The sequence below is a fragment of the Maylandia zebra genome, linkage group LG4 (assembly GCF_041146795.1).
Source record: "Maylandia zebra isolate NMK-2024a linkage group LG4, Mzebra_GT3a, whole genome shotgun sequence".
Taxonomy (NCBI): Eukaryota; Metazoa; Chordata; class Actinopteri; order Cichliformes; family Cichlidae; genus Maylandia; species Maylandia zebra.
In genome coordinates, this window is record NC_135170.1 from 21,684,782 (window position 1) to 21,706,444 (window position 21,663).

At 40.6% G+C, this 21,663-nt stretch overlaps 1 protein-coding gene across 1 annotated transcript; it reads right to left on the bottom strand.

Annotated features, from left to right (window-relative positions):
- Positions 1–954: 954 nt before the first annotated feature.
- LOC101481379 (lipid droplet assembly factor 1) lies at positions 955–3,461 on the bottom strand. Its single transcript, XM_004558296.2, has 5 exons — positions 3,320–3,461; positions 2,951–3,064; positions 2,670–2,838; positions 2,436–2,581; positions 955–1,842 (listed from the first exon to the last, which is right to left on the bottom strand). The coding sequence occupies exons 2-5, from the start codon at positions 3,041–3,043 to the stop codon at positions 1,774–1,776; spliced, it is 477 nt and encodes a 158-aa protein (XP_004558353.1). The 5' UTR covers positions 3,044–3,064; positions 3,320–3,461; the 3' UTR covers positions 955–1,773.
- Between the last annotated feature and the right edge of the window lie 18,202 nt (positions 3,462–21,663).

Sequence of the window (21,663 nt, forward strand, 5' to 3'; positions counted from 1 at the left end):
AGTAACTCTTCCAAGAACAACTCGGGAGCAGGTTTTCCAGGTTTTGGAGATGGTACTGGAAGCATGGTTGCAATGTACCAGAGCCCTTTCTATGCTGTTTGTACTGAAAGAAGGTTGGTGTGGGAGCTTGTTTCTGCCACTGGAAAAAGATTTTTTTTTGCCGCCAATAATTCAAAATCTTCAGTTTATTGTATTGAAAGTAAGATATTTTGAGAATTTTTTTCGGTGGTTGAAGCATCCATAGAGTTGGTGTAAACCATGCTGCTTCCCTCCTTTTAATTTCTACTTCTGTCTATAACATAGCCTTTGCAAGTAGCAGACACCATTTCCAGCAGTTATACCTGAGTGGCTGTATCATCAAATGTGATGCAGCCCAGGGAGGAATGGTCCAAAACGCCTCTATCACTTCAGCTTTCATAGAAAACACTGGAGAAACACTAACATAGTTTGAGCTACTCCCTTGCCCTGAGGGCGGACAAAATGAATCCACACTTGATTTGGCACAGATTTTACACAAGATGCCCTTCCTGACGCAAACCTCCCATTTACGCAGGCTCGTGACCCCTCCCGAGGCTGCATTCATGTCTTTTCCCAGAAACAAACCAGGGATCAAACAACTAATGAACATCATTATCGCTAAATTCGACAAGTTCACTTACTCCAGCTAAAGCCAGATAAACCCCAGATGTGACTTGGATGAAGCGAAGACCAGATGGTTTTTGATAATAAGAGAAATAAAGTACAGAAATGTTGATAGAATAGTGAAACATACCATACAGCGTGCACTGGGTTCAGTTTACCCCAACAATGTTTAATCTGTGTTCAGTCATGATGCAGTCTGATGCACAATATGCAGTATGGATAAACATCTTCTCAGTACATGGAGTTTGGCCTCATTATGATTGATATCACACCAATAAACAGCTGTGTACAGTAAATAACTACAACTGCATGTTCTACACAACATTTGTCACCATTCTTTATTTTTTGGAGCGACCCATCAGAATATTTTCACCCCTGTTTGGACAGAAGACAGCGTTCCTCTTCACACGTAACAGCAAACATAAACACATGACAGTCATTTTGGTGCATTTCACTTAACATCAAGTAGCTGTACACTGTAGTCGAACACACAAACATATCGGCATTTCCATTCTAACAAAATGTTCATCTGTAATGAAGTAGTGCATGACCTTTTTCTTTGGAGGGGAGGGGAGAAATAAAGTAACACTGCAAGTGCATGAGTTCCCCCTTTTCTCTAGTTCTTGAAATGAGCCTCACATAAAGCCTCCCTCACTGGTCAATGAGCCCTCACACTGAATGTTTTTTGAGAGCTTTTAAAACTGGACGCTACAAATAAGGGATGGATAAATAACACAGGCACACTACTACACAGCTGTAAGTCTTCACACAATCAAAGGAGTGGCCATTAAAAGAGTGCACGTTTAAAACACCTCGTCATCGGCTTCACTCTGCAGATCGGAACGCTGCCTGCGTCTTTGGCATTTGATTAAAACAAGGCTGCTTGACTTAGCAAATGAGGTAGGTTCAATATTAGCTATTCCATGGGTCTCTCTCTTTCTCCACTACAGTGAGACTATTGAAATAATAACAATATTAGGCTTAAGACATACAATAACAATGAGATCTGTTACAACAGCAGATTTCAAACAAAACACCATAGTGCACGTTCAGGAGTCTGTATCACTGCATCGCAACCTCCTGGATTCAGCAGGGCTGACTCAAAACTTCAGGCAGGCAGAAGAAGAAAAACTAGTTGGCCTTCGAATCCTTCTCTGTTGAAGTTTCACACTCTGTCTTCTCGCCCTCGATTACACCTTTCTGTTATCGAAGAGAAAAACTGATTACATCCACTAAGAAAACAAACGTTTCCAATGCAAGCTACAAACTTTTTAACATTACCCGATGATATGAAAATGTATGCCTGTTTATGTCTAAAAAGGACCTGCCATGTTCCTTATGCTCCTTATTTTCTGTTACATATTACTAGCGCAGGGTTGGACCCCTGCTTGCCTTCAGAGCTGCCTTAATTCTTCATGGCACAGATTCAACGAGGTGGTGGAAATATTCCTCAGATTTTGGTCCATTATCAAGAAGCTGAAGAAATGTACCTAATAAAGTGACGACTGAATGTATACAGTTCATATTTAATAAGTCAAAAGTTATCTGCAAGCAACACCTGTGAGCCAGTAGGTCATCTCTCAGGCAGCCAATCAGAAGAGAGATGTCTTTAAGGGAGCTAAAAGGTTGTTTCAGACAGTGAATGAAGGTCTGATGAATGTCAGAGCTACTTTAGTAGAGCTCATGAATAATAACATTGAACTTAAAATGAGTATAATAGATCCACTTTAATTTACAACAAACTTTGTTCCAAACAAGGCAACTAAACTCATGCTTAATTGTCAGTACGTTACCTTTGTCAGATGTGGGTAATAACGGTTCAACAGGCTGAAAGTGGTGACATGCAAAACATTGACGACGGCCGAGGCCACGATGGCGAAGAGGGCGATACCAGAGAGCACCCAGAGCAGAGCCAACCCTCCGACAAACAACAGGAATGCTGAGAGAGCAAACACAGGTGACAGGTTTGTGACTACCAGGTGGTGCGGTGTCATAAAATGCTACAGCGCAAGGGTGAGCACACCTACCCTCACAGAAAACAAAACCCACTGCAGATATCATCATGGTCACAACAGCAAAAGTGACAAAGAGTCCAACAGGCACTGCAGCCATAGCGCAGAACATCAGAGCTGTGAGAGCTACAAACGAGTGGCTGCTGAGGTACCGCCCAAGTCTCGTATTCAGCAACCGTGCTACCTGTAAGAGATCAGGTTTCATTGCAGCTGCAAGACAAACCATCAGCTGATGCACACAAATTAGTGAAAACATAAAAGACTTTGACAAGTGGAGGTGTGAAGTTTTGGCTTACCCTGGGGTCATCTTTAAAGTGTTTCACCAAGGCCGTCCATCTTTTCTTCAGCTGCTCAAAGTCAGCCCCACTCTCACTGCTGCTGCTCTGCATCTTCACACAGGTCTGAAGTGACTGAGAAGGAGGAAAAGCACACACAGTCAATCTGGCTGCTTAAATCCCAACACTTAGCTTCCTATTTAAAAGTTACTCCAACGGCTCAACACATCCTCAGTTCAGCCCCAGTAACAATAAAAACTAGCTCAGAAACAAAATCTGGGATAAAGCTAACAACTGTTGTGAACTTCTGTTGCCGTTCACTGGACGAAAGTAACTTTCATTACACACTTTTTAAAACATATAACACAAGTTCTGCTGTGAGGTACAAACCTTAAACGGAGTCTCGGCAGCTCACAACATGAGAGAGAAATCACGAATGTCTCGTGGCTGCTTAAAACACGTCCACGGAAACAACACACCCATTTAAAAACGCACATCTCCTTTCTTCTCGTCCCTCCTCCTCCTTCTTCCTCTTCACAGAAACTCAGAAAGGGTTCTCGATGTTAACGCTGCTACCTAGTGGTGGCCTCAGGTATTGCAGCTCTAGGTGGCTAGCAAGAGCAACGGAGCAAAGAAAATTAAAAACAGTATAATCTACAATAAAGGTAACCTAGTCCCATACTGAAGGCTTTGTCGTGTGAGGGAGTGCATTAAAAAATAAAATATTAATAATTATAACAGTGACAAAATAATACAAAATGAATTTAATTTTTTTTTTAAAATACACTCCTTACTCTGTAAAATGAAACTTTAGCTCTTCCCCACCCTGCACTTTCATTTGTTTTGGAGAAAAGAAATGACTGATGGCCCCAAAAAGTGGATTCTGTTCATCGTTTTCAGTGGGAGAAACGTTGCAGCGTCACTCATCCAAGGGTCTTCTTCACTTGGATTCCTTTTTGGGATTTCCCTACCTGAAGACTGCACATGAATCAAGACACTTTGTGACTGATGATATCACTCTGTGACTCTACCGCAGAATAAAATCTGGATGCAAGGATGCAGGAATCAAACATCTGGAGTGACCAAATATTTGCATTGCCCTCTAAAACCGTTTTTAAAAGATTTAAATCAAGTTAAATAAATGAGAAAATAAATGTGAACAATAGATTTCACTTCCAAAATAATAAACCAGCAGCAACTCCAAAATAAGCATGGCTAGTCATGTGTACTTATTTATTTCCTAATATTAGGGAAATATATTTTTCCCACAAGGAAACATATACAGATAGGTAACCATAAGGCAGTAGAATTAAGTTTATAGTAATAAAATGTCTATAATGAAAACACATATCGTTTGTACCTGACCCTAGACAGACTCATGTATATTTACTGTCCTCTAGTGGCAAAAATGATACTTTGCACACCATAACATCACTGATACAGTCATTTATGTTTAAATGTAAAAACAAATAATAACTTGATAATAACATGTAATACTTTCATTGCTAATGCATTAATAATGATGTGGAGCTTACGATCACTGCTTCACGTTATATTGATGCTACCTCTTATTTTGCCATTAACTGATTATTGGAACAGTGAAGTTTCTTCCCAGGTTGTTCTCCTGTTCCTTTTCAGCGGTGACATTTCTATACCCTCAAATGTATTTCCACCTGCACAGCTGCGTGTCTTCCCCTCCTCCTCAGACATATTATTCACTGTCATTAAATGATGCAGTTAGTAATTATGATGGATGCCGGTGCCAGCCTTCTCTGCTTCGGCTTAATTGTGCCATAAAACACAAATGGACTTAATTGAGTTGGTCACGAGGTCACGAACGATCAAATGATTTGTTCTTGCCGTTTTGTTTTTATTGTCACGGGAGCAAAACGGAAATCAGCGAAGAATAAACGTGCATTTCTGGAAGTGTGCTTCAGTAGAAAGCAAACACAAGCAGGTGACATCATTATCTGAGGTTACTCAGCACCTCTGATGTGGAGTAACCTCAGCAAACGGTACCTTTTGAATATGCCCTCATATTGACTGCCGAGGCTTTGTAGCAGGTGCTTTATTATCAGCAGTTCCCCTGAGATCCTGCAGGGGGAGTTCCTATTTCACTTAGAGTCTGTCGGGCTGAAATGGCCCTTTAAAAATAATGACCACACTGTTTAGCTCTCAGCTCTGTGCTGCTATTAGATGGCAACAGTAAGATTTCTCTCTGAAGACTGATCGGAATATCAAATGACTGAGCTTCACCCCGCCGCTGATTACTTCCTCGGTAAAAGATAGCAGATATTACCACAGGTGCCCACAAATTACGTTAAGTCCCTCGAGTTTTGGACGGCATTAAATTTTTGTGAGCACATAACTGCCAGGCATGGGCGAGCGAAACGGCAGGGCGATCTGTTCTGAATTACACCAAAGAGAGACACCCCTGGGACCAGTGATGACAACTTATTTGGAGCCTTTATAGCTGCTGGCCATACTAATTAATCACGCTGTTTGGTATTGTGTACAGGGGGAAGGTTCGGTGGGAGAGAAAAAAACCCAGCATCCACCTCTCCAGACTGCTAAACACCGTGAACTCAGTGAACCAAGGCTTTTCAGGAGGCACACAGGAGTTACACAAAAGGAGATTGTGTATGCAGTTAGTGCATCTGCACCCAAACAACAAGGGATTCCCAATAACTCAGCCCTGCACCCTTCACCCCACCCTCTGCAATCTCCTTGAATTTCAGGCTTTCATCTTTATGGCTCTTTCCCATCAGATTACACATTTCATAGTGGGAAACTCTGCAGGCTGGCTGCTGCACTGCATTCCACATAACTTCTGGCTGCCAACCAATGCATGCTTCATTAACACGACCCTGCCTGTCTGCTTGTTGTTCATCAGCACGCCCCTGTTGAACTGCATTAAGCTTCATCTCCTGCCAAAGCTGTGAAACATCTCGCAGGGAGACCAGCCTCAAATCTCAGTCATCTGTCAAACACTCAGTAATCAATAAATCATTAAGAAACAAATGACACCTTTGAAGCAATTGACAGCCTATTTTTTGCAAATCTTTAATATTGTTTTGTAGTTGAAGTCAGTTTAAGCAAAGCACCCCCCTTAAATTACAATTATTCAGTAACAAACAACAGGTGAGAACTCAAACAATATTATTCTAATTACTTTTCTCTTTGGATTATCTCCTCCAATGCGTTTTGTCCCCGAGCCTGAAATTGTGCACTGCTGCGCTGCATGCCATCATACAGTGTTTTGTAGTAATGCATTATTTAGGAGGAAACATGTTGAAATCAATCAAATCACCACGGCAGTGCAGCATTCATTTTTCATCACTTAGAGCTGCAGTGGGCAACAAACCTTCAAGCAGCTGCCACCTCTCTGTTTTATGTCCCCTTTCACCAGTACATTATGCTACTCACCTGACCTGCTCGGATCAGTCCTCGCTTACCATCTGGATTAAAAAAAATAAAAAAATCTAGTCTTAAATTGGAGCTAGAGGAGGTGTAGAGGTTTAATCACCTTCAAAGTACATGGTCATTACACAATGCTAGAAGGTAATTATGGGCTTTTTTGCTCATTAGGCCAAAAACATGTGGTTTAAGTCTGCAAAATTAAAGGCACTTTGTTCAGCAGTGGTTTTTTAAAAATATATTACACTTGGTTCAAGCAGTGTGTCTTTTCAGTTTCTTATAAAACCCGTGTACTGATTTTTTATAAGGCTGAAACTACTACTGATGCTGAAATAATAAATGTCAAGCAGAACTAATAAGGGGGTTTCCCTTCTGTGACCAATGTGACTGAAGTGAATTGCCATGCATTTCTAAAACAAACCCTCTTTCACATCTCATTTAAGATCTTTAAGTAAAATATACAACTAAAATGGGATTTAAATGAGGTGAAATCATATTATCACTTTGGTTGTGCGCTAGGTTTAATTCATATATGCTTTGCGCTGGTCAAAATAAGACATCTCGATGCAACAGAGCTGTTCTGTGGCTCTGGAGAAACAGTGAATGACATGTGTGACGAGCAGCCTGCTCTCCCTTGAGCGTAGTTGAAAACGGAATGTTGTTAATATGTCTCATATACATGTGGCACGGAGATATATTTGACTGTCTAAGAGCAAATTGACTGCACGATATGTCTACTGGCATGTGTCAGGCTGCTCAACAGATTGCAACCAAAATGTGATTGATGGGCTGTCAGCAAATTCCAATTTGCATTCGCTGATTGTAAAAACTAATCACTGCGAGAGGAGGAGCGATGAAGAACCATGAAATAGTTGGAAATCTCCAGTGGTGCCCTGTTAACTGGTGCATGTCCAGCATTTTTTTTTATATCATTTGTTTGCTGATGTCTATCCCTTCGCTGACACACTGCAGTCAGTGCCTTCTGTGCATTATGAGAAAACGCGAGGGACCTGCTGCTTTTACTCGTCTGTGTTCGGCTTGTCCCATTCAATACCCACACCGCTCTCTCACATTTCCTCACTTTGTTCGCCTCTCTTTGAAGTTGCACAGGCGTGTTCGTCCAACAGCTGGCCGCAGGAGAACAAAATGTCTTTGGAGTCTGCCCTGTGCCAAATACGATAGCCCTCATTGTCAGTGGTTGTCATTTTGCCAGATGAAGGGGGTTGTTTGTGCTTCCTGTCCTCCGACTGGGCTGAGTGAGAGGCTCAAAGGGAGCTCCCTGGAGGGTGGTAAAGGGCGCTGCAGAGGATGAAGTCAGAGCCCTCATCAGCCTCTTAAAGCTGACCAACAGCAGCAGCAGCACCACTGCACCCTCCCTCAAGAGGGGACACAGGAGGAGATAATGTGTACTTGGTTAAAGCTCTCCATTCGTGGCAATAAAGGTGGTATTTTTAAAAGAAAAATGACCGCAGCAGCCCCGAAGCTCACCAGTTATGCTGAATCCGTAGCCTGAATAATGGACGAAGATTTCCTAACCTACTGGTTTCTCGTATTGCCATTGTGGGTTGTTTTTTTTGTCAGCCAGTGCTAGTAGGTTTGATTAGAGAGCTGAATCTGTCTGGATGTGCTGCACAGATGCATATACCTGGAGCGCAGATGTCTTGGACAAAACACCAGTGTTCTCTCATTGTCAGTGGTTGTCAACAAACTGATTGGCAAGGCTGGAAGCATCACTGGCCAGAATCTGGAGGTGTTTCAGTCAGCGAGGGACAGGAGACCCCTCAGAACAGGAACCTGAAATAACAGTTTGCACAGGCTCGCTAAAAATCGCCAGATATCAATCCAGTAAGATACGCTTGGATGTGATGGAATGGGAGCTTCACATCATGGATGTGCTGCTGAAAGATTTGCAGCAACTGTGTGATATTTAATGTCAATATGGAAAATTTTTCATTATCGTGGTGACTCTATGCCACAAAGAATTAAGGCAGTTCTGAAGAAAAAAATAGGGCCTCCAACCTCGCACCAGCAAGGTGTACTTGATGAAGTGTACATATGAACATTTTTTGGTGCTCTGTATCCAGAGAGACTTTATTGCATCCTTATAACAGAGAACTGTCTGATCCTCAACCACGGTAGTCATTTATTCAAGCATACGGTGGGAGAAGATTAATTTCATGCAGGCGAACTTTTCTCTGATCAAACCGTTGAGTTGCTTAGTACCCAGTTGCATCTGCAGTTAATCCTTACTGTGAGAAAATCAACCTAGAACAAAAACAGTGAGCTTCTTCAGAGCAGAAATTAATGAATGCCCTGACACGCATGTGGAATCAATCTTTTCATGTACCTTCTGGCAATTAAATGCCTTCCCAGACGAGTTAGATTTTAGGAGTCACATGTTGCCTGTTTTCTTCTGTCCTCAGCATGTGCGTCTCTTTTGATAAACCCTAGCATCAGGCTTTTGATTTATCATCAAATACATCATAGACGGTAATTTAATTTGCGATACTTAATCAGTGTTTTCCCCACTTTCAATTACAATGAATCAACACTGTCACCGCAGTCTGTCACTAAACAAACTTTGCCATCAATTCCATGCAAAATCTATGAGGCGTCACTGAATAACAAAGTAGAGTGAATATTATCCAAAGTCGGGTCAGTGGGTTTATGCAAGAAAAAAAACAAAAAAACGAAAAAAAAACCTGTGCTGCAAAATGTTGCAATGTGTTGTTTCTGCTCCTCATCACATATTCAGGTTCTTATTCAATGTCAGTATTTTGATGGATGGCTCTCGGTGCCTTTTGCTCCTGCATTTTGATACACTGTTTGAATTATGATTAAAGAGGGAGTTGGCTAAAAGCAGCAAGAGGATTAGTGACAGCTCTCGAGACAGGAGAGACTATATAAGAGAAGGAAGATGGGCTTGAGAGGTCACCATTAAAGAAAGGTGATGGTAGAGTATATTACCCTCATGCATTATTTGCTTCACTTTTGTGCCAGTCTGACCTGGAGAAGAGAAGAGGAGCGGGAAGGGGGAAAGTAAAGATGGGGGACGAATAAGGATGGCAATAAGGGACTGTTAAACTTGTAGACGTCCTTTTGTATTCCCCATCACTTCACAATGTGCCCCTCAGGAAGGCAGGGAGAGTCTTCTGGCCATATATTACAGCTTTACTGTCAGTGACTGGACTCGCTCATTAAACCTAACTTGATTGTTTTGAAGCAAAGGGAGGGATTTGTGCATCAGTGAAGGATTTGGACAGGAAAAAGAGATGATTTTCTCCTGTGTTTTTTTTGGAGGTTATAGCAGTGCTCCACATGGTGGAACATCCTCTAATCAAACTGCAGGGCAGTGGTCTGTCAGTGTTTAAACAGATCCTTTATGATGCAAACAAATTTGTCAGGTGCATGTGCATAATATCTCGCTTGCACAAATGCGCAGAGAAAAAAACGACAACCCGCGTCTGCTGTAAGTGTCAACTTCACAGGTGACCTTTTGTTTCTGTTAGCTGTTTGGACTTGCAGGTTGTTTGATGCTCTAAACCACCCTGAATTAAGCACTACTCCAACATCAAGGTGGCGTGGTTAGCTAGATGAAAGCAAAGGGCTTGCACGGCGGGTAATACATTCAACAGGCGCATATTCACAGCTAGAAGTGAAGCAGCTGGGGAGAAGGAGTAGGCACGATGAAAGTGGATTAGCATGGATTCATCATTCTCTATCACAGAAAAGGCATGAGTGCTTCATGAATCTACTCTGTATTTCCTCGCAGAAGGGCTCAGCAGTTTATTGGTTGCTATAAACACAAAGGAGCATAAAAGTGTCCAATTACTTGTCTTAGCATTTAATGGTAAACATTTTTATACCGCCTTGAAATTTAAATGCATTAAATGCATTGGTTTAAATGCATTTAATTGATTATTTATTCTGACTCACTTCATTAAAAAAAAACAGAAGCTGGTTGGCATGTGTGGAACTGATCTGTAAGTCTTTGGTGAACCCCACCTCCCATTTTTCTGGTTTAAGTAAGTAGATTAAAACCACTGAGAGCTTTATGTGTCATGGCCTGGGTCTACGGACCCAGGACTCATGTATTTTAGTTATGTTCGTGTGGTGTTTTGGCTTTCTCTCCTTTTTTCCTCCTGGTGTCTCCGTGTGAGCTTCCAGACGTTTTGGTTCGCTGTGGAGACTGCAAACCCGGAAGTGTTCCTGCACTAGAGACAGCCACACCTGCCGCTCGTCCTCCTCTGCCAGCTACAACGGATTACGCCCGTCAAGGGAGCAGTATTTAAGACTGTAGCTGAGCTGAGGCTGACGCTGGATCCTTGAGTCAGAACTCGTCAGTACAGCCGTGGACTTGATATAAACCTTCGAGAAAGTAGATTCCCTGCTAACCTGTTTGTGTTACCAGGAATCTGGAGCGGTGCGTGTTTTGGAAGTCACGGTATGGGTGTTTTTGGAGTCGCCACTGTTTCACCTTTCACGAACATCTGCACTGTGTGGGATTCAGGGAGAATCGCCACGGGACCACAGTGCCGGGATTTTGTATATAGTTGTGTGTTTTCCACCCCTGTCAATAAATCCACTGTCCTTCACTAAGAGTCTCGCGTTTGGGCCCTAATTTCTCTGCAACTCCACGGTCTGCCATCGCAGCCCGTGACAGAATGTGGCTTTAGGGCACATTTCTCTAAAGAATTAAATATTCATGACTAAATTAACAACAGTGAAAGTTAACTTTAGGGAAACAAAACTTCTTTAAAGGCCCCCTGTGGAGTTTTTTTTAATAGCAGTAACTCTATAGACTGGTGATGTTCTGCTGACTTGGTCTCATTAAAAAAAGGCAGCATTTTAAAATTTCTAAATAGTGAAGAACTCCCACGGCCACTATTTTCTGATTCATAGGACACACAAAAAGAAATCACAACATTTTGCTGCAAAAGAGCGTCAAATTTCATTTAAAAAAAAACCCCCCACTGAACTGGCTTTAGATATGATTTTGAAAATAAAACATTTAATCCAGTGAATTCACTGAAAAGTCTTTTTTCATAACTACAGGCATAACTGACAATAACTTTGGAGAAGTCTTACTGTCCCACCTACTACTGTTTGTTACCGTGTCTTCTAAAGTCTCTCTCAACTGTGTCTCCATGCTCACGAAGTGTAAAGTATTGAAGCCACAATAGCACTACAACATTATACATCTATAGAGTCTATGTGAGCATCATGTTCTGTATGCCCGTGCAGAGATTAGCTGCCCACACACCCAGTGTTGTGTGTTGCCAGGTTGTGTCATAGATGGTTCTAAATTATATAGTGTTGATTGCGCTTCATAGTCATAGTTCAAGCACAAAGAACAAGGATTTATTTATATTTGTCAGGCTGCTGGAAACTTGATCCAACATTTAGAGTTTAGTTTGCATTCATGATTCCTTTTGCTGCATTTTGAAGATGCTTAAAGTTCAAGTTTTTATTCCTGTTTATGTCTCTGAGTTTATTTGTAATTTCTGGTTTATGTTCTCTTGTTTATTGGGTTCCCTTTGTGCCTTTGCCTTCGTCTATCTGTCCCTCGCTCCTTCTCTGTTCGCTCGCTCCCTCGCTCTCCGGGTCCTAGTCACGTCCTTGTGTTTTGTCTCCCTATTCTGTTCCTCTCCTTGTCTTTCATTCCATGTCTCCCCTGTCTGTCATATGCATCGAACCCCAGTGTGAAGCCCGTTTGTCTCTGTCTGCATCTCATTGTGTTTCCTGTTTTATTTTGACAGTCTCTTGTCCTGTGTTCAGTTTTGCTTCCCCTGTCTCGTTATATCTATTCGTCTCAGCTGTGTCTCTATTTTGACCCTTGTGTACGTATATATTGTGTCAGTTATCCATTATGCCTTGTCAGGTTGTCTGTTAATCCTCCTTTGTGTCTTCAAGTTGTTCCAGGTTACTGTTCAAGAGTTAGTTTTCCCAGTTTATGATTCATGATTAGTTTTTGGTATAGTTGGTTTTCTCATTCGTTTACATTTTTGTAAAATTATTTTTCTTTGTCAGCTAATGGTAAATATTTGGACGATAATACTGATTATGATAACGTTTTGAATTCTTCAACCAGGAGGGAGTAGAGAAAAGGATATGAAAGAATAAAAGCCATGACACAGTCATGAAAAGGTTTGTTTTAATCGGGTCCAGTTTGTCTCGTTAAACGCTCTTTTTCTTTTTGTTCCTGGTCTCTGCTTGCCTTTCTATAAAAGTTCCCACTAGTACAGAGCACACCTTATCGTGACTGTGTGGGTGTGTTTTGATCAGATTTATTTGACCTGGAAGTGTATTTGTCAAAACACGGAGATTCAAATGCTGCAAAATCCAGATTACCAGATGAGCACAGCTGGATCGGCACAAACGTGCATAAATCTCTCACGTGAAACAGCTACAGCTGATAAGTTTTGCGTTCAGGCGTCTCATAAGATGACTGATGCAAAAAAAATGTTTTTTAGGGCCTTTCAGGTTGGAAAAATTACCTTATTTCCTCCAGTCTGTACCATATATTCTGTAACACCTTCTTCAATACATTTCCTGGAACAATTCAGCTGATTTGCTCCAGTCACTTTGTTCTCTGAATACAAACCTTTTTAAAGCTTCATCATCCCACTATATAATTTTACCACAATCAAGACATGATTTGCCACCTCCTGCAGTCAAAAAGACTCACAGGTGTGTGACACTCCTGTGACTGTAAACTACTACTGATGTCCCTAATCGTGCTCATCTGTGTGACGAACCTCGTCAGATGAGTCACAAGACGGAGTGCTGTTGTTTGTCTTTGTGTTTCATTTAACTCAGGTCCAAACACACACTTACAGCAGTTATTGCTCAGTAAGGAGGATGAGTTGAGTATTTTAGAGAGCGCCTGGAGCAGTGACAGACGCCTACATCACAGACAGATATAATAACAATATAATGCAATCCAATTTGATGTCTCTCTGAAGAAAATATCAGAAACACCCACGTTTGTGCTGTAACACCTGTGTGTTAGGAGGAAATGCAATGCAGCCCTGTACAACGTTATTAAAACCTCAACACTGAGTTTGTTTAGTACTGGTTTTTGCAAGGATGACTGTGCTGAACTGTTACTGCTGTTATGCAGACTCCTCCGCTGACCTCTCTAAATACACCTTATATTACCATAAAGGTTTGATTTAAACCTTTAAAAAGCTTTTCATGGTGCGTACTGCCTAAGTGGTCATGCTTAGAGCGTTAATAGGCACTGAAAAGCTTATCTGAAGAAGCACAAACTGAAGAGGGCTTCATCAGGGTGATATGGAAAAGTACAATGTGGCACGAACTCAAAAATATTTTGCTCAGCAAATAAATGATATTCGCAAATTTTATTTGTATTATTAAATTAGGTTAGAGAGCTTATTAGTGATTGCTTTCTGCTCTGAATTTACATTGTAAAAGTTCCCTTTAAATGTTGTAGTGTGTAGATTTTTCACTCTAATGTGAAACGATTTCTCTAACTCTGGAGGGTTTGAGGCCATTTAGAAAATTTAAGCAGGTAAAATGCTGACTGCACTCACCGGCCAACTGCTTGTTAATGTAGATATCTAATGAGCCAATCAGAAGGCAGCAACTCATGGCATTTAGGCATGTAGACGCGGTCAAGATGACCGGCAAAAGGTCAAACTGAGCATTAGAATGGGGAAGAAAAGGGATTCACCTGACTTTGAATGTGGTGCCAGAAATTAATGCCAGTGGAGCTGGTTGGAGTATTCTTTGAAACTGCTGATCTACTGAGATTTTCGGTTTACAGAGAACGGTCCAGAAAAGAGAAGATATCCAGTGAGCAGCATTCTCTGGATGAAAATGCCTTGGTGATGCCAGAGGTCAAACTTTTTTGATAGGAAGGCAACAGTAACTCAAATGGCCACTTGTTACATCAAAGCTGTGCAGAAGAACATCTCTGAATACACAGGACACCAGATCTTGAAGCAAATGAGCTTCAGCAGCAGAAGACCACATCGGGTGCCGCTCCTGTCACCTAAGAACAAGAAACCGTGACTAGAATACACACAAAAGCAACAAAACTGGAAAATACAAGATTGGAAAAACATCGTCTGGTTTGATAAATCTTGATTTTTGCTGCAACATTCGGATGGTAGCATCAGAATTTGGCGTCAGAGTGGTATGTAGCAGCTTTTCTGCGTCTTGCTTAGTACAAACTGAGCATTGCTGAGACACCACAGCCTACCTGAGTATTGTTGCTGACCATGTCATAGAGCTGAAAACACCCCAAACTGCTTTCTTAAACATGGCAGTGAGTTCACTGTACTTGAATGGCCTCCACAGTCACCACATGTGAATCTAGGAGAACCCGTTTGGGCTGTTTTGGAACAGGAGATTCACATAATAGATGTGAAGCTGACAAATCTGCAGCAACTGTGATGCTGTCATTTCATTATGGAGCAAAATCTTAGAGGAATGTTTCCAGGACCTTCTTTAATCTGTGCAATGAAGAATTAAGGCAACCCTGAAAGCAAAAGAAGGGGTAACCCAGTGTACCTACTGTAGCACAGTGTAGCTGTTAACCAGATAGGTGTATTATATATATAGCACAGTGTGTAATGGACACAGTATACCAAATTAAAATAAATAAATTAAAAAGGTAATTAATTACAAGTGAGATTTTATTCTAATATAAAAACAAAACAAATCTATGACTATAAACACTTTTACTGCCGTGACATTCATGGTCTATTTCCTTATACTGTTTAGAGGCATTTGCAATAGATTTTCCACATATGTAAAATACAGTAAAAGTAGAATTTCCCGAAAAGCAAGTTTCAAGTGAAATAATCATGAACACAGTTGAAGATTTGCCCACCATTACTCTGCTTTGAAGTACACTTGAGTGCACTAAGATTTTAATATGGGATATATTTTCACTGGGTTAAAAGTCAAGCCTCTGAAGCATCAGTGCAGCATTTACTTTTTAAATGCTGCAAAAACATCACCTATGATCAACAGCATATATGGTTTTCCATCAAACATTTGAACAGGCGCTTTAAATTATGTTTTTACAGCTGCCGGCTTGGGTCTGCACTCCATCTTCATCCTCCTTGATCTCAGAGCTTCGTGTGGCACCATCAATCACATCCAATTACATTTAAAGTCTCACAGATTTTCAGGAAGCCTCGCTCCTAAGTGGTCCTATGTCTCACATCTATGCCGTGAGCTTTACGTCAATGTGGGCGGCTTAAGAAAAACAATTGGATTTCTTGAAATCTCAAACCTCTGTAAATCAAAGTTCCCCCTAACTACAGCCCAGAAACATCGTCTCTGTAAAATCAAAACAGATCAAAGAATTTTCATCCTATATTTACAAGATATTTCTTTTAATGACTGAAATGTTTCTTTGAAGCCTGAACTTTTCATTGCTGACTAATATCATTAACACTGCTCTACTCTGTTCACATGTCCCAGAGAGCCAGCACGCACAAAACCCGTTGACTGACTGAAGCAGCTAAGTGGAATTTAGCCATCAAACTGTAAATGATAAAATTAGAAGTTTGACAGCCCCTGATTACAAGGATTTGCTGCTTGAAATGAGAAGAAATTGCATGAAAGTTTTCACAGTATTATGTGAACTTGAATGACAGACAGACAAGGAAATTGGATAAAATAATGTGCCAGGGTTTGATTTAATTTTTCTCAATTTGTCTTCACTCAGGCTGAAATTTTGAATGAAATCCCTTCAATGTATGTGAGATGCATTCTCTGAAACAACCACAGAAACTGTTGTAATGTTAAAATCAGCCTTTCGTGTGGTTTTTGGATGATGTCTAATCTCTGTCTTGGATATATAGATGAACATATACACTTGATTAGATACAGATTGCTAATCTGGGTTGCACCAGTACTGCATTACTTTTAACAAAAGTAATGAGATTTCTTCTTTGACTGAGAATTCAATTCAATTCAATTTTATTTATATAGCGCCAAATCACAACAAAAGTCGCCTCAAGGCGCTTCATAGATACAGAGAAAAACCCAACAATCATATGACCCCCTATGAGCAAGCACTTTGGCGACAGTGGGAAGGAAAAACTCCCTTTTAACAGGAAGAAACCTCCGGCAGAACCAGGCTCAGGGAGGGGCGGCCATCTGCTGCGACCGGTTAGGGTGAGAGAAGGAAGACAGGATAAAAGACATGCTGTGGAAGAGAGACAGAGGTTAATAACAGATATGATTCAATGCAGAGAGGTCTATTAACACATAGTGAGTGAGAAAGGTGACTGGAAAGGAAAAACTCAATGCATCATGGGAATCCCCCGGCAGCCTAAGTCTATTGCAGCATAACTAAGGGAGGATTCAGGGTCACCTGGTCCAGCCCTAACTATATGCTTTAGCAAAAAGGAAAGTTTTAAGCCTAATCTTGAAAGTAGAGATAGTGTCTGTCTCCCGAATCCAAACTGGAAGCTGGTCCCACAGAAGAGGGGCCTGAAAACTGAAGGCTCTCCCTCCCATTCTACTTTTAAATACTCTAGGAACAACAAGTAGGCCTGCAGAGCGAGAGCGAAGTGCTCTAATAGGGTGATATGGTACTACAAGGTCATTAAGATAAGATGGGGCCTGATTATTTAAGGCACATTATTTATTTATGTGAGGAGCAGGTTTTTGAATTCAATTCTGGAGTTAACAGGAAGCCAGTGAAGGGAAGCCAAAACAGGAGAAATATGCTCTCTCTTTCTAGTCTCTGTCAGTACTCTTGCTGCAGCATTTTGGATTAGCTGAAGGCTTTTCAGTGAGTTTTTTGGACATCCTGATAATAATGAATTACAGTAGTCCAGCCTGGAAGTAATAAATGCATGAACTAGTTTTTCAGCGTCACTCTGAGACAGGATATTTCTAATTTTAGAGATGTTGCGCAAATGGAAGAACGCAGTCTTACATATTTGTTTAATATGTGCGTTGAAGGACATGTCCTGGTCAAAAATGACTCCAAGGTTCCTCACAGCGTTACTGGAGGCCAAGGTAATGCCATCCAGAGTAAGAATCTGGTTAGATACCATTTTTCTAAGCTTTTCAGGGCCGAGTACAATAACCTCAGTTTGATCTGAATTAAGAAGCAGAAAGTTAGCGGCCATCCAGGTCTTTATGTCTTTAAGACATTCCTGCAGTTTAACTAATTGGTGTGTGTTATCTGGCTTCATGGACAGATAGAGCTGGGTGTCATCTTCATAGCAGTGAAAATGTATGCTATGTCTTCTAATGATACTGCCTAAGGGAAGCATGTATAATGTAAACAGAATTGGTCCTAGCACTGAACCCTGTGGAACTCCATAATTAACCTCAGTGTGTGAAGAGGACTCTCCATTTACATGCACAAACTGGAGTCTATTAGATAGATATGATTCAAACCACTGCAGCACAGTACCTGTAATACCTACAGCATGTTCTAATCGCTCTAATAGGATATTATGGTCGACAGTATCAAATGCTGCACTAAGGTCTAGCAGGACAAGCACAGAGATCAGTCCACTGTCAGAGGCCATAAGAAGATCATTTGTAACCTTCACTAAAGCTGTTTCTGTGCTGTGATGAGCTCTGAAACCTGACTGAAACTCTTCAAATAAACCATTCCTCTGCAGATGATCTGTTAGCTGTTTGACAACTACTCTTTCAAGGATTTTTGATATGAAAGGAAGGTTGGAGATTGGCCTATAATTAGCTAAGACTGCTGGGTCTAGAGATTGGCTTTTTGAGTAAAGGTTTAACTACAGCTAGCTTGAAGGCCTGTGGTACATAGCCGATCATTAGAGATAGGTTGATCATATTTAAGATCGAAGAATTAATTAATGGCAGGACTTCTTTGAGAAGTTTTGTAGGAATGGGGTCTAAAAGACACGTTGATGGCTTGGAGGAAGTAATTATTGAAGTTAACTCAGAAAGATCAATTGGACAAAAAGAGTCTAACTTAACATCGATGGTACTAAGAGTAGCTGTAGATAATGTTACATCTGTGGGATGATTGCTGGTAATTTTTTCTCTAATGATAAAAATTTTATTTGTGAAGAAGTTCATGACGTCATTACTAGTTAACGTTAAAGGGATGGTTGGCTTAAAAGAGCTCTGACTTTTTGTCAGCCTGGCTACAGAGCTGAAGAGAAACCTGGGGTTGTTCTTATTTTCTTCAATCAGTGATGAATAGTAAGATGTTCTGGCTTTGCGGAGGGCTTTCTTATAAAGCAGCAAACTATTTCTCCAGGCTAAATGATGATCCTCTAAATTTGTGACACGCCATTTCCTCTCCAGATTACGAGTCATCTGCTTTAGGGTACGTGTTTAAAAATTATACCACGGAGTCAATGTGTGCACAAATACAAGCTTCAAATAAATAGGGACAAGATGTCGTTCATTTCTAATGATTGTTGCTTACAGCGTTCACAAAATGCGATTTGATGCACTTGACATGATTTTAATTCATTATCAAGGAAAATGAGAAAGAGCAAAAATAGCAACTTCATAATTATTTGTCATTCAATGGATATTAGCCTCATATTAATGTATTCTTTTTTAATATTATTGTTGTTGTTAATACCAAGGATACAACTGAATGCCCACGTGAGCACACGCAGCCACAATCGGCAGCATCCGACAGGCTCATCCATCTTTATTACTGCAGCAACAGCCTGCTCACACTTGCCATGTGAATACACAGACTCTGTGTTTTTTCCTCGTCCTTCCATGTTTCCCTCCTTATTTCCTCATTTTTGAAGCATAAGCTTCACATGGGTAAGAGTGGACAGCACATTTATCAAAAAGACAGACTTTATCTTAGTGTGCAGATGAAAAGCGCAGTCCCCTCAGATCGTAAAATTCAATCCCGTGTGGATTTATTGAGAGACCACTCGCAGGTTGTTTCCATGAAACAAACGCGCCGTTTCTTTTGTGCAGCTGCTTTTAATGTGACTGTTATGCAGGGAATGTGAAATGTGAGCATTATTTTTCTAATTGGCTTTTCGTGAGCTCTGTGAATTGATGATTGGTAGACTGTGAATATGAGCAAGTCAGAGATTGGTTTACTGCCTGTGGATCGAACCAGGGGGAGTTTGGAAGATGACACAATTGTGTTGCTTTGTCTTCAGTCAGAGGTGATTATGGTCTGATAAAATAACATCTTCTCCTGCTCCGTTTCTCACTTATACTGACGCTGACAGGAACAAAGTGTTGGATGACTCAGGGCAGCTGTCAGAAGACTTTAATTGGGCACGCACACACTCACACTCACTCACACAGCATCATCATCACTCCAGAGGGCATGACACTGACTCACAATCACTGTCTAGAGGTTTACACCCTTAGAATGTACTGATTTACATTATGAGGACTGGCTTTCCATTCCATCAATAACATATATCTGCACACGCACACACACACGCACACACACACAAATCCCTCCTCTCGCTGTATGAGCTTGTGAGCAACCCCCTGGACTGCTTCCGATGAGCTTCTGCTTTGTTAGTGCAGTGTAAGTAGCAACATGATAACATCTACCCAGCTCTGCAGTATTTTCTAAATGCTTTAAACCACACTGATTGTAGTTCCCATAATTTTAATGGTACACAGCTGGATTTGAAACTCTAGATTTATGCACCGTTGCACAAACCGGGGAGAAATGCTGTCCTGAATCAGTGTTACACGCTGGCTCTACCACCACAGTAAGTGATAAATGGGCTAAAATAAGCAGTGCAAAGTGTTTCATATGGAAATGGGAAAAATGTGAACCGCTGTTTTAAACGTCAGTAACTTCTGTTCATCTGTTGCAGCAGAAATCGAGACTCATCAGCCCAGACAACTTTTTTGTAGCCTCAGTTTCTTCAGCACCATGGACCTCATCTGCTTCAAGGTTTGACATGTTGTGTGACCACCTCTGCCATCAACAAGGCATTTTCACCTCTGCCTCCGGCCATTCTTTGTAAGCCCTAGAGATGGTTCTGTGGGAAAATCCCATTAGAGCAGCAATTTCTGGTACTCAGTGCAGCCCACCTGGTACCAACCAATTGAACAGCTGTACCTAATAAAGTAATAAGTAAGTAATAAACCAATGGGTGTACATTCTAGCAACTATTTAAAAAGAATAGCTCTACTTAAAAGGTACTTATTTTGCTTTCCTTATTTCCTCATATATTCTCTTACACTGGCCTCAGCAACCCAGTAGGCAACAAAATGGCCAAAATCTGAAATATTAACCTCAAAATTTGTATTACTAGTTGCTGTGCAGTAAGTCAGACTCTAGAGTGCTCTAAAGGCTTCAGACAGTTTTTATAGTCTGGATCTTTATGATGCCTATTAGTTTAAAACATTTCCCTAGTTTTGCATGTTCAGCTAGAACGACTAAAAAGTCTATTAGAAAGTCAGCGTTAGTCATATTAGAAATTTTGTTCTGATAAATCACTAAAAAGACTAAAAACACATATCCAGAAGAAGTATTTTATTAACACAGTTTCTTAACTGTATTTATTTTGAGTATCTTAATTTAGAGTTTTAATTTGAATAGTAATGATAGTAATGGATCCTTTTTGGGTTTCAGCTTAAAATTAGTAAAAAATAACATGATTATGTGATTACCTAAAAAAATAATAATGGGCATTTATCAATAAAAAAACATCTGATCTTTCAAGACTTCTACAGTTTCTGCATTAGTGCAGTTAAGCCTTTTGTGTTTCTGTTATGGATGTACATCTGTGTAGTAACATCCTTGGTGTTAACTAATGTATGATTTTATTAGTAGACAAAAAAAAAGACACACTTCACCTTCAGCTCTGTGTCTCAACACTTAGACATACTGCTCTTTATTTATTTAATCAAAAATATGTGCCAATACTTTTCTGCATACTTTCTCACAGCACAGTAATACATAGTCCTTATACAGTCAATACATTCATTAAGAGGAGGAAAAAAGTGGATTTATGCAAGCCTATAATCACTCCAATACAATCAAAAAACACTGATTTGAAATACTGCCACGGAGGAAGGTAAAAGACTGCTCGAAAAAGTCATTGTGTAGAAAATCGCTATCAGAAAAATACCAACAAAAAATGCCAGAAGCGTCATGAGTACATTAATACATCATTAGAATAGTGTGCTGCATTTAATGACTGAGTATAAATACATATTCGATCTTATACATTACAAGTCCTATGGCACAAACACTTTTAAAGCTCCTTTCTGTCTAATATAAACTTTATTTACACACACATTTGTGCACACACAATTGTGCAAACACACACGCGCGCACACGCACACACACACACGCTGCAGAGCTGAGCAGGTAGAGA